The 14,137-nt window shown below is 44.6% G+C and overlaps 1 protein-coding gene across 1 annotated transcript in view; it reads right to left on the reverse strand.

Annotated features, from left to right (window-relative positions):
• Window positions 1-12,884, reverse strand: part of COL5A2 (collagen type V alpha 2 chain) — a 206,292-nt gene extending 193,408 nt beyond the window's left edge. Inside the window, exon 1 of the mRNA XM_082223037.1 lies at window positions 12,322-12,884. Coding sequence (XP_082079163.1) covers window positions 12,322-12,424 — 103 coding nt within the window. The 5' untranslated portion in view covers window positions 12,425-12,884. The remainder of the gene's footprint in view (window positions 1-12,321) is intronic.
• Window positions 12,885-14,137: the final 1,253 nt, after the last annotated feature.

The following is a 14,137-nucleotide window of genomic DNA, read 5'->3' on the forward strand; positions in this document are numbered from 1 at the left end:
AACGTTCTAGTTGTTTTATATGCAAAATAATCCTAACAAATGCTCTTGAAACACATTGGTTCGCTACCATGACTGAGACCTTTTTCAAGGACCATAAGGGACTCAGCTACATTAGACAAAAAACAGTGCTTTGAATGTGTTATAAACATGCAGCACCAGATGGCGCTGGAGAGCAAAAAATAATAATTTGAGATTCTACATAGCGTTTTTTCCCCTTTGTTATAACAATTTAATTTCTGACTTACTTATGGCGTTCCCCCCCCCCTGTGTATAGATCCACCCAAGCTGTGCTCAACTGGCATGTTAAACATTCAGGGCTGGATCCAGAGGCGCTCTTCTGTATACAGCTTTTTCTGACTCCACTTGAGCTCCTAGCATGAGAAAAGAACTGAACCCTAGAGGTGTCCTTCCACTGGTGCCAGGAATTTTGCAATCTCTTGCACTAGCTCTTGTACATTGCTCCTTATGTTCTAAACCTGTTTTATGATGGCACCTCCAATGGACTTCTGTACATGTTTGCTCACTGCTCAGTATTTCATGGCCCAGAGGTTTATACACATTTATAAAGTCACTTGCCTTCCACTAGCTCTAGCACAAAAAATCATGAACAGCACCATTGCCAGGACGTATTCCTCCAGTGCATGTCTGGATCCGACCTTCAGTCATCTAGAAAACAACTTAAGAATGGGGGGCAAAAAACACACATCCGGCGTTTGAAACATGCTCGTTAGCTGGAATTTGATGTGCCTCTTTTACGGCCCACTTTTTATGATATACAAGTTGCATACGAGTTGCCACATTGTAAACAGTTGGCTTTGCATCCAGAAGCCCCTCTACCTCCCTCTGCAACACACACATTCACAAAAGAAGCCATTATTTAGGATGTCTCATAAAGCAACAGATCCTGTGTGGTCTAATCACTGAAATAAGAGAGAGAGAGAGAGAGAGAGAGAGAGAGAGAGAGAGAGAGAACAAGGGGCTGCTGGAGGTTCTAATCCCCATCATCATGGCTAAGCCATTTAACCTCCTGTGGCTCAATTAGCTCAGCTGGAAATTTGGGTGGGTTCTACTTAAAAACAGATGCTACCTCTGAGCTGGGTTTTCCTAGGTAAGCATATAGCAAAATAGCTGCTTTTTGGCAGAGGTTTCGGTTTTCCATGTGGTTTGGTGGGGGGATTGCTGGTATGGAAAATAATATGAAAATAGGACATTTTGTAGCAAGGCCCAATAATTCTGTGCTAATAAAAATGGTACATTAAAAAGGTAAAGGACCCCTGACCATTAAGTCCAGTCTCGAACACCTCTGGGTTTGCGGCGCTCATCTCGCTTTACTGGCCGAGGGAGCCGACATTTGTCCACAGACAGTTTTTCCGGGTCATGTGGCCAGCATGACTAAGCCGCTTCTGGTGAACCAGAGCAGCACACAGAAACACCGTTTACCTTCCCGCCGCAGGGGTACCTATTTATCTACTTGCACTTTGACGTGCTTTTGAACTGCTAGGTGGGCAGGAGCAGGGACCGAGAAACGGGAGCTCACCCTATCGTGGGGATTCAAACCGCTGACCTTCCAATTGGCAAGCCCTAGGCTCAGTGGTTTAGACCACAGCATCATATATGCCACAAAGCTAAGAATGTCCTTTGAGATGCATGCTGCCAATTAATGTGATATTACTCTTGGGGAATAGCAACACTGTTGCGGAGTAACAAGGCAAGAAAGGATATTAGGAGCATAAAGGTATAAGAGAGTAACATTTGCATTAACCAATGTATTTTAGGTATATGCACATGTAGGTATAATACCAAGGAAGTATGTCTCTCATCTATATCTATATCTATATCTATATCTATATCATATCTAATCTGTATCTATATCTACGCACACAGATATACACATCCCTTCTTTTAGCCCAAATGGTTCATTTGGAAGCAAGTATCACTCTTTCCAATAGGACTAACTCAATGTAAGATTTGTGGTTGCTACTCAAAAACTGAGAAGAATGTTCATCAAGGATAATATGGTGGACTGTAAAGATCTAATCGTCAATGAAATGTAGAAACACATGTGTTTTGGTTTGCATTTCAAAATATATATGTACGGCTAATGCTGTCTTTTAATGGTGTGTCTATGCGCATTCTACCAGGGACGCGGGTGGCGCTGTGGGCTAAAGCCTCAACGCCTAGGGCTTGCCGATCGAAAGGTCGGCGGTTCGAATCCCCGCGGCGGGGTGCGCTCCCGCTGTTCGGTCCCAGCGCCTGCCCACCTAGCAGTTCGGAAGCACCTCCGGGTGCAAGTAGATAAATAGGTACCGCTTACCAGCGGGAAGGTAAACGGCGTTCCGTGTGCGGCTCTGGCTCGCCAGAGCAGCGTTGTCACGCTGGCCACGTGACCCGGAAGTGTCTTCGGACAGCGCTGGCCCCCGGCCAATAAATGTGAGATGGGCGCACAAACCCCACAGTCTGTCAAGACTGGCCCGTTCGGGCAGGGGTACCTTTACCTTTACCTTTTTATGCGCATTCTGCATAGTATGGATAGGACGGATATTTCTTTTTAGTGATGGTCAAAATGACCAGGATGGTCACAACAACAAAATAAACCATAGGACTTACTCCCAAGTTAAGGACCTATCCACACCTCCGTTTCTCCCACCACTTTTCCCGAGGGGTAACTGATCTTTGGTGCTGAATCAGAACAAACGGCAATTGGATTTTTCGCAGGTTGCCATTTGTTCCGATTTAGCACTAAAGAGCAGGTTTTCCAGGGGCAAAAGCAAAATTGCTCAGACCCATGCCTAGAAAGTGTAGAACAAGCAGAAAACTGCTCGGACCCATGCCTTCTTGGCACAAGTGCGGAAAAGCCCTACATACGTATTAGATTGCAACTTAACCTGCCAAACGAAAGACCACACTTCTGATTTGGTGGGCGCTAGGCATAAGAAACACATTTGGCATGGTCAGTGATGGCTGGCTCATTAGGGCAGATGAGACTCTGCCCCCCAAACCCCAGCCAGCCCTAATCTGCCTGCCTTCTTTCTTACATTCATTCCAGGCCTGCACTGTCAGCTTTCTCCACCTTTGCATCAGGGCTGACATCTCATCAGGGAGAAGGATAGAGGCCAAGCAAGAATTAGTTGCCCCATCTGCCATTGGCTCCAACATCTGCTGGGCTCTCAGCTTTCTGCCCTTCCAGTGCCAATGGACACAAGGTACCAGATCTGGCCCTCTGGTCAAATCCTCCTCCCCACCCATAGCAAAGGAGCCTTATAACTGGAGTGGGGGAGGGAACAGGAATTAGAGCATTAGAGATAAAGCCAGATCACATTCTGAAACATTTTTCTCCTGGATACGCTCAACAGACAGGCTTTATGTGCCTGTCCCAGGTCTAATGCAATGGTTCTCAATCTACTCTTTAGATGTGATTGCAGGAAGGCAGTGGCAACTGGTTCCACTGGCCTCTCTCACCCTCGAGCAACATGGTGACTGCAGGAAGAGGAAAAGGGAAGTCACAGCTGTAAGCTGGTCCCTTGCACTTCTATAGAGCTGGCCAGTCAGAGTAGACAGTATTGGGTGAGACAGCTACCTATTCCTATGATAGCCATGTTCAAATATATGTCACATAGAGGAGGGAGAAAGGTTGTTTTCTGCTGCTCCAGAGAAGCGGACACGGAGCAATGGATCCAAACTACAAGAAAGAAGATTCCACCTAAACATTAGGAAGAACTTCCTGACAGTAAGAGCTGTTTGACAGTGGAATTTGCTGCCAAGGAGTGTGGTGGAGTCTCCTACTTTGGAGGTCTTTAAGCAGAGGCTTGACAACCATATGTCAGGAGTGCTCTGATGGTGTTTCCTGCTTGGCAGGGGGTTGGACTCAATGGCCCTTGTGGTCTCTTCCAACTCTATGATTCTATGATTCTATGATTCTATTTTCCAGCGTTCAGGGGCCTGCAATATGGTTCGCATAGGGTTCATTAATCCATCCCAGTCGTCTTCTTTCCCCCCACGTGCCAGCAACACTGGTTTTATACCATTTTTAAAAATACATTCCTAGTTATATTATATCATGATTTTCCATGGGAAACAGATCCTTCAGAGGAGTCATTGTTGAGAAAGCAGGAATTGCACATTTTTCCAACTGTTGCTGCTTCTTTTTGCTGGATCTGGAAATCATTAGTAGAAGTCATGATCTATTGCACTAGTTTGCCAATTCTTTTCAGTGAAATTTCTGTATTCTCTGTACAGAAAGGAGCTTGTAGATCATTATGCTGTAATCAAGGCCCCCAATTGAACCAGGGTCTCCAAGCTATACTTAATCCAACCTCGGAGCACATACTGATTCAGCTGTGTTCAACCCTATGCCAAATTCAAAGTGGAAGGATTTGATAAATGCTGTTCCTGCTATCACACTGTCCAGTATTCAATGGCTGATTGGCCTACTACAGGTCATGGTTTAGCAACCATCTGTTTTCCCTTCCTCATGTCATAGAAAATATAATAGCACAGCATAAAATCTATAGCATCCATTATACTGTAACTATTTCCAATGCTGACATAGTAAAAGGTAAAAGGCAAAGGACCCCTGGATAGTAATGTCCAGTCAAAGGCAACTTTGGGGTTCAGTGCTCATCTTGCTTTTCAGGCCAAGAAAGTCGGTGTTTGTCCACAGACAGCCTTCCAGGTCATGTGGCCAGCATGACTAAACCTCTTCTGGCACAACGGAACACCGTAATGAGTGCCAGAAAGCACTGAAATGCTGTTTACCTTCCTGCCACAGTGGTACCTATTTATCTACTTGCAGTGGTATGCTTTTGAACTGCTAGGTTGGCAGGAGCTGGGACAGAGCATTGGGAGTTCACCCCGTTGCATGGATTCAAACTGCCCACCTTCCAATCGGCCTAAGAGACATAGTATGAGCACTATAATTGTGCTTAAAGGAACAGCACTGGCTATAAAATCACCTACCAAGATCCTGCCACAGTTGTAAACAGATCTGTGTTTTGTGATCAGATATATGTTTTTTAAGTTTAATTGGTGGTATTCAACTAGCTCAGAGCAGACCCAATGAAATTAATGACCATGACTAAGTGAGGTCCCTTGATTTTAATGGGTTTCCTGTGAGTAAAACTTGATTGAACAACACCCAAACATCTCTCTCTCTCTCTCTCTCTCTCTCTCTCTCACACACACACACACACACACACACACACTACATACTGTATAATTTTGCATGAGATTCTTTGATTCCTAGTTAATTCCAGGTGTGATTCAAAGTACTGATATTGACCTTTCAAGCCATCAGCAAGAGCACTGAAGAGAACACATACCTGTCTACACTTTAATGTAACTAAGGGCAGTGATTCATAAACACAACTAAAGGCTACGATAAACATCCACCAAGAACAGAACACCACATCTATTGCCATATCACATCCATAACACACAGTGTGGGGATGGGGAACTTTTTTTCAACTGGAGGCCAAATTCCTAGAAGTGGGTGGGGCCTGTTGCGTTCCCACTCTCTCACATAAACCTTTATCCGCATACATCCATATTTAACCCTTCTTGTATCTAGCATTTTGCCAGCCCATCCATCTGTCCATTCATTCTTGGACACATCTGTCCACATATACTCATTTTCTATGCCATGTGCACACAACAATTAACCTTGGAAATAAAAGCCATGGAGCTTTTTCAAGTCTAACTGCTGGGGGGCGGGGGGTGGACTTTGTGAAAATCACAGGGCCCTTCCCTTTCCCCTCCTCAACCCAACTGGCTCCATGCTGCAGTTAAGCTGAAAAACAGTTTCCCATTACAGCTAAAGGAAGATTTTCTTAAAACAATCAAATTTCCATACGGGGGCATTGAGAGAGAGAGAGCAGGGAAGGTTGTGGGAAGAATGGGGAGGCCCCACGGTCTGAAAGTTCCCCTCCCCTGTCCAATAGAACTTACCCATGCGCTGATGTCACAATGTTCCATGTTTCCTTCAGATCCTGCCTATGTCAGCCAACGTTGTTGAGTAAAGGAAGGAAAACTCAATACAGTGGTCCCTTAGTTCTCGAACGGCTTAGTTGACGAACAAATTGGCTCCTGAACGTTGCAAACCCGGAAATAAGTGTTCCGGTTTGCGAACGTTTTTCCGGAAGCCAAACATCCGACATGGCTTCCGCTTGAATGCAGGAAACTCCTGCAGCCGATCAGAAGCCACACCTTGGTTTTTGAACAGTTTCGGAAGTCGAACAGACTGCCAGAACGGATTAAGTTCAAGAACCAAGATTCCCCTGTACTACAATGTCAGAGCATGGGTACTGTATGGATGCAAGAGAGTGGTGAGCTGAAGGCATGGGTGCCTTTTTGCTGGCACCAGTGCATTTAGCGCAATGTCTAGCATTCCCCCGTGCTCATCAGAGCCTGTGCACCTCCTTGGCATTCTGGGGCCAGCCTGATGATGAGAAGTTTCTAATGTGGATCTCTCCACGCAAAGAAGCTCTTCCAGCAGTTTCATCACAGGCTTTATAAATACTGTACCTTTATGCAAGTTTCCGTAGTGTAGTGGTTATCACGTTCGCCTAACACGCGAAAGGTTCCATGTGAGAAACCGGGTGGAAACAGAAAAAGATAAATACTGTACCTTTCAATTCTACAAGGGAGAGATGGGAAACCTGTGATTCCCCCAGATATTATTTACCCACAGCCCTCAATGGAAGGAGGATTCAGCTTGTGCCGTAGAACCCTCTACCGCCCACCTAGAATCCTGAAACACCCACTAGTGAGTGGTGGGGACCAGTTTGACAACCCCTGGTTTAAACAAAACTGAACAGAAAATAGGTCATAACTTGCCTTCACGGTTCATGAAAGTCAACCCTTTGCAATCAAGCTCAAATGATCACCACAGCGCTGGATTCAGTTTATTAAAATGAGCAGAGGTGAAGTCTGAGTAGGCCAGAACTTCCAAGATAGAAACATCTGGCAACTGCCCATGGGGAGGAAATGTGGAATGAGGTATGTGGCGTGGAAGGTCTGGGGCAGGGCCTTTCCAGTGGCACCTCCTGTGATGACTTGGCCACTGTTCTCCATGCTCTGATAACCTCCAGACTAAGATGACTGCACTGCGCTCTACATGGGTCTTCTCTTGGAAACCATAACAAAATTTCAACTGTCAAAGATGCAGCAGCCAGATTACTGGCTGGAGTTCCATTTAGAGCACACGTAACCCCCGTCTTCATACAGCTACACTGGTTGCCAGTTTGCTCCTGGGTCCAGTTCAAGGTGCTCATGTTAGTGCTTAAAGCATTAAGCAACTTAGGCCACAAATACCTGAAAGAACTTCTCTATCCCAATTAACCTTCTCACAGACCCTCCAAGTGTCCCTGTTTTCCAGGGACGCCCCCTGATTTAGAGGAGCTGTCCCGGTTTCTGATTTGATCCTGGCATGTCCCACTTTTCCTTAGGATGTCCCTATTTTCATTGGAGAAATGTTGGAGGCTATGGAGTTATCTGATGCCTGAGCTGTCTGAAGACAATCTTGTATAAGGAAAAATTCCTTCCAGTAGCACCTTAAAGACCAACTAAGTTAGTTCTTGGTATGAGCTTTCGTGTGCATGCACACTTCTTCAGATGAAGTGTGCATGCACACGAAAGCTCATACCAAGAACTAACTTAGTTGGTCTTTAAGGTGCTACTGGAAGGAATTTTTTTATTTTGACTATGGCAGACCAACACGGCTACCTATCTGTAACTTGTATAAGGAAGGTTTTTTTTAATGTTTAACGTTTTATTATGTGGCTGGGGCCACCCAGTAAGATGTGTGAGGTATAAATAGTAAAATTATCATTATGGAATGGGACGTCCCTATTTTCATTGGAGAAATGTTGGAGGATATGTTCTCAGGGATGGAGATCAGCAGAAGGACACTCTTGGCAGTTCTGCTGCCCTCAGAAGTATCGGGACTGGCAGCCCAGAAGAAGGCCTTCTCTGTGGCAGCCCCTAAATTGTGTAACGCCTTCCCCACAGAGGTGTGTCTGGCACCTTCATTGTACAGCTTTCATCATACCCTGACCTTTACCAGTTAAGGCATGTGTGTGCTGGGGGGGGGCTGATACTTTTATTGACTTTATACTGTTCCTTTCCATTTAGAATGGTTTTACTTATTTTCTAATTTTAACAGTTTTATCTTTATCTTATAAAAATGCATGTTAGATTGTTGTAACCTTCCCTGAGCCCTTATGGAGAACACAGGATATAAATCTTATAAATAAGTATGTAGAACTCCATCCCTGCAGAAGTGTGTTAGGCCTCATCTCTATATAAGTGCAGGTGATTAGTTAAAATGTCCCCCTTTCAAGCAGGCGTTTGGATGAAGAGAAGACCTGATTGGATAAATTGATTAGTGCACTGCTGCTGCTATTAGTAAATTGATGTGAGTTTTATGCATTTAGAGGTTATGCTATTTTTTGCATTGTTTTGAACCTGTTTGGTTTTGCTGTAAACCACCCTTTGGCTTGTACAAAGGATGGGCTATAAATCATCTAAACAGAATCTAAATTCAACGTAAGTGGTGCGGTTAGGCCACATTCAACTATGTCGTCCTGAAAACTAGCGAACAAGTCATAGTAAAGGTAAAGGGACCCCTGACCATTAGGTCCAGTTGTGACCGACTCTGCGGCACTCATCTCGCTATATTGGCTGAGGGAGCCGGCGTACAGCTTCCGGGTCATCTGGCCAGCATGACTAAGCCACTTCTGGCGAACCAGAGCAGCGCACAGAAACGTCGTTTACCTTCATGCCAGAGCGGTACCTATTTATCTACTTGCACTTTGACGTGCTTTCAAACTGCTAGGTTGGCAGGAGCAGGGACCGAGCAACGGGAGCTCACCCCGTCGCGGGGATTTGAACCGCCGGCCTTCCGATTGGCAAGTCCTAGGCTCTGTGGTTTAACCCACAGCACCACCCGTGTCCCTAGACAGAGAACCCCCTAAAAAGAAGTGGGATAGCATCCCACCTGACTTTCAGCACTTCTGTTGAAGAAAAGTGATACCTCCAGCCATCCATACCCACATTAAGGATGAGTGCAGTCAACAGAACTCAACCAGAATAGTAGCAAACGATGCCAACCCAGCTGGAGCTGAGGAGGTCTGGAAAGGTGCAGGATCTTAAAAACTCGCCAGCACATCTCACAAATTGTCCAATTTAAGGGAACAGCCTGTTCCGCTTCAGAGCAGGCACTTTTGGAAGTATGCAGAGACAACGCTACCATAAAGGCCTAGGAACCAGGAGGCGTGTGTCCAGAGGAAGCTTTATTTTTTTTTTTTTTATAAAATTTTTATTAGTTTTACAAAAGTTTTTATAACAAACAAACATAAAAGAAAAAACAGACAAACAAACAAATATAATTTCAAAATGTCCTTTCATAAACTTCTTTCCTCGGACTTCCCCATACCTCCCCTTTCTGCATCCTCATGTCCAAATTTTATAGCAGCTTATAAATGTTCTTTCCCATCCTAATTCATCACAGTCCTTTCTTAATCTAATCTTATATTACTGCAACCCTTTCTCTCTGTAAAATCTCGACATTCTAAGCTTCATCAAGTTTATAATAGTTCTTAAGATAAATCTTAAATTTCTTCCAGTCTTCTTCCGCAGTCTCCTTTCCCTGGTCACGAATTCTGCTCGTCATTTCCGCCAATGTCATATAGTCAATCACTTTCATCTGCCATTCTTCCAAGGTGGGTAAATCTTGTGTCTTCCAATACTTTGCGATCAGTATTCTTGCTGCTGTTGTTGCATACATAAAAAAAGTTCTATCCTTTTTTGGCACCAATTGGCCGACAATGCCCAAGAGAAAGGCCTCTGGTTTCTTAAGGAAGGTATATTTAAATACCTTTTTCATTTCATTATATATCATCTCCCAGAAAGCCTTAATCTTCGGGCATGTCCACCAAAGATGATAAAAAGTACCTTCAGTTTCCTTACATTTCCAACATTTGTTATCAGGCAAATGGTAACTTTTTGCTAGCTTAACTGGGGTCATGTACCACCTATAGACCATTTTCATAACATTTTCCTTTAAAGCACTACATGCTGTAAATTTAATACCAGTGTTCCACAACCTTTCCCAGTCAGCAGACATAATATTATGACCAATATCCTGTGCCCACTTAATCATAACTGATTTAACTGTTTCGTCTTGTGTATTCCATTTCAACAGCAAGTTATACATTCTTGACAAATTCTTAGTATTGGGTTCTAACAATTCTGTTAGATGTCCAGAGGAAGCTTTAGGGAAGATTCTAGTTTCCCAATCCTATGGGAGCTCTCCCATGAGTATACTCTCAGTGCTGCCTCCAGACACCGCATTGCCATCTGGGACTGCAACATACCCTAGTGTAGAGGCAGCAGCAAAAGTAGCAAGCTAGGGAATCAGCAATACCCACAGCTGGCTGGCCAATATGCCACGCATTGGCTGGCCTTGCTGTAATCCCATATTAAATAAAACTACTACAATGACTTACAAAACACACGCTTTCTGCATCATGGATCGTGTCATTAGATAATCCCTACCACAAAACAAGCTGGTGTTTCCTGTGAAAATGAGGTTGCAGATGTGCTTCTCCAAGTCTTGAATCCAAGGCAACTCATATAGTTTTAAACGTGTAGTAAAACCGCTAGGCAGAAAGGACAATAACTGAATAGGCTACGGTCATGCCATAAAATAGTTCACATTCTGGCCTGCCAAGTCATCCTCATCTGCTCAGTTTAAAACCTCTCCGCGTGTAATATCCATTAGCAAATGTGTTGCAATACAACATCCCTGGCTCACCCCAGGGTTTCCATAACAGAAACAAACAGACAAATGGCATGTACTAACCTAGCCCTTCAGAATTCTTGCTCGCTGGAAGCATGCTTTCTTATTTACTTTGAAGTTAAAACTTTGTGCTCCAGCTTCCCTTTTCTACTTTCGACAAAATGGTGTTGTAGTTGCAATCCTAAGCATGTTTGCTAGGGAACGAGACCTACTGGAAAAAGCGAGACTTACTCGTGGGTAAGCATGCATAGGATCGCTCTGTAAAACCCACTCAACCTAATTACACCTCTGTGTACAGATGGCTTCGGAGGGGGCTGTGTGTTTCCCATTGTCTTCCCATTTCAAATCAGTCCTGTCTGAAGCCTTGGTGCAAATCATCTTGAGCCAGTTGAGAAGGTTACATAAAGCCTTTGCCGGTCTGCTTGCACAATGTACAGAACTGGAAAAAGGCTTGTCTTCCTTTGCAAGAGGAGGGGGGAACCCTCTGACCTGGTTCAAACCTGAACCACGTATCAAGAATTTTACTGCATTCTGTACAAAGACAATTGTGCATCCTGCTAAGACCGTTTTAACAATGCAATCCAGTAGTTTGCAAGCAATCTTTATATATGTTTCACCTTACTCTCAGTTCCAATTTGTGACAAATATATCACATCCCACGAGGGACACTTTCACTGCCACATGCGACTTTCCAGCTAGCCAAAATGTATTAAGACAGCAGAATCTACCTATTATGAAACCCTCCCAAAATTTGCATTTTAATTGATACAAATAGGAAGCAAACAGGCCAGCTGAAAAGGAAACCATCTCCAATGCCACGAAGACAAGTACCCGAGCCTCCTAACTTCCTGTCCTCTCTAACATCAGGGGACAAAATGCCAATATCCAGATAACACAGAAGTCTGAAGGGTGGGAGCACAGTATGTCAGAAGTCTGGATTCCGTCAAGCTCAAGTCGCTGGGCAACAGGGAGACAGCTCTCTCTCCCGAAAAGAGAAAGAGAAAAGCAGAGAAAAGGAGAATAAAGTTCTGTGTAATTCTCTCAAACAAAGAATGGAATAAAACAGATGTAGTTCAGCCAGTGCATAAGGACTCCACCCTTCCAAGTCCTTGTGTTTACTTCTCTCTCTCTCTCCTCAAAATGTTCCAAAAGTTTCATCCCTACCACTCTCTTTTGTTGCAACACACACACACACAAAATAAAACTTTCCACAATCTCACCCAGAGGGGTAATGCCAAGTAACAGGGTTTTTCACTGCAGAGATTTTTTCCCCCTCTCGTTTGCTTTGTTGCATATTTCATTGTTCTTTACTTACTCCCGTGTTTGCACAGAAAGCAAAAGACGTTTCAACTTTTGAAATCCATCTCCAGCCCGTTTCTTTTCAAGCCCCCATTTCACAACAGTGACACACAAGGGAGAGACCACACTGACACACGCACACAACAGCCCCTTCCAGACTTCCCGATCCACTGTTACTCAACGTATGCAAGCAACAAAAGAAGAAGAATTGGAAGAAAATAACTCACCCCCTTCGAACTCTTCTTCCTCTTGTGTTCGTATTGTTCGCAAACATCCTAGAAAAGCAATAAGAATGACCAAAGTTCTTCTTTGAGTCCAGGTTGCCATCATGTCTAAATATTAGACATGTATATCCTCCTCCTGGGGCGGGCGGGGTGGGGGGGGATGCAAAAAAAAAGTGTAAAAATATTATTTGAACACCATGAAGCCAGCTCTTTTCCTTTCAGCACTCACGCAGGATGAAACAGAAAAGAAGTCTGCCAGTTCCCGATGCTTGCTTGCTTTAAAAAAAAAAAAAACTGCACTAGCTCTCGCAGAGTCTGCAAACACCCCCCCTCCAAAGTGATGCAGCTTTAAATAGGAAGAATGCTGCCTCCACGTTTTTTCCTGCCCCTTTTCAGTTTCTTGAGGCTCATATCATCCAGTCCCTGGCAAGAAATAGCGTGATTGATGGTAAACAACCGAATCAGAACTCACTTCACTCTCTCCGCTCAAACTTTTTCCCTCTATTACTTTTTTTTTTAACATGCACAGTTTTTGAGAGGTTTGGTTTTGTGTCATCCCCCCCCCCTCTCTGCTGTTGTTCAGGAAAAGATCTCCTATGTAAAGAATTTATTGGGAGCAGAACATACTTGGCGGAGGTAAGATGACTCTACCACTCGCACTCTTGGAAGGAGGAGAAGGGAGGCTGAGATGCTAGGACACTCTTTATATAGTAACGGGCCAGGGAAAGGAAGACCTAGCCCCCTTCCTCCAAGCTTCTGGGAAGAGGCTTCACACACACAGAGAGAGAGAGACAGACAGAGAGAGAGAGAGAGAGAGAGAGAGAGAGAGAGAGAGAGAGAGAGAGAGAGAGAGCTTTTCCTTGTTGATGACTGTCTGGGAGTTTTAACCATTCTCCTTTCCCTCTAGCTGCTGCATTCTCTAAGGCTACCCTAGTCTCCTAGGTGACCATGAAAGCTACCTCTCTCTCCCTCCCTTAATGGTGGCAGGGAAATCCAGTGTGCAAACTGGTCATTTCTATGCCCAGGGCAGGCTCTAGCTTCTAGACCATGCAGTGGAGGTTCATGAAAGGTTGTGGGCCTTTAAGTGTTGCCGAAATTCGATGGCCTCACCTGCTGATATGCCCCCGTTCTGCGGCTGCTATGCAAAACAAACACGCAAACACGCAAAAACAAGTCCACTGACTGCCGGTGCACTCCCTTTTCCTCCCTTGACCACCAGCAATTTTTTAATACACAAAATCAGATGGACAAGGAGGCTGCTTCTCATGTTAGACCTTTGTCGCATTCACACCATGGCTTCCTTCCAAGGAATCCTGGGAACCCCTCGCAGATCTACAATTCCCATCACTCTTAACAAACTACAGTTCCCAAGGTTCCTTGCAGGGAGTACGTGCTTTAAATACTTTTTGTGGGGGGTGACTTGACACACCAGCAACCCTCTGTTTGGCCCTACCGTTTGGCTACCTGGAAAATGAGCGATGGACTACCGTGAAAATGGCAGAGTTTAGACTTCTTGCTTTCGCCCCCAAACTGTTCTGTGTCATCCGTTGCTGGCTAACCATAATTCAAAGATAACTGGTGGGCAGAAAGAGGTGTCTAGCTCACCTTCTGCTCTTCCAGAGCTGGTCCCCTTGAGGCCCCCATATCCATCTTAGCATCAAAGCCAACTTGGGGGGGGGGACGCAAGATGTGAAAATGTGTACATCCCCTTCCCATCTATTCTCCCCTGCCTGGCACTAAGATGTAAGCACAGGGGGTGGCAAAGCCACAGGTAGTTCTCCTTCGAGGAAAAACAAGTTGTAAATTTTAGATCACTCTT

This window comes from Podarcis vaucheri (assembly GCF_965113315.1).
Source record: "Podarcis vaucheri genome assembly, chromosome: 1".
Classification (NCBI taxonomy): Eukaryota; Metazoa; Chordata; class Lepidosauria; order Squamata; family Lacertidae; genus Podarcis; species Podarcis vaucheri.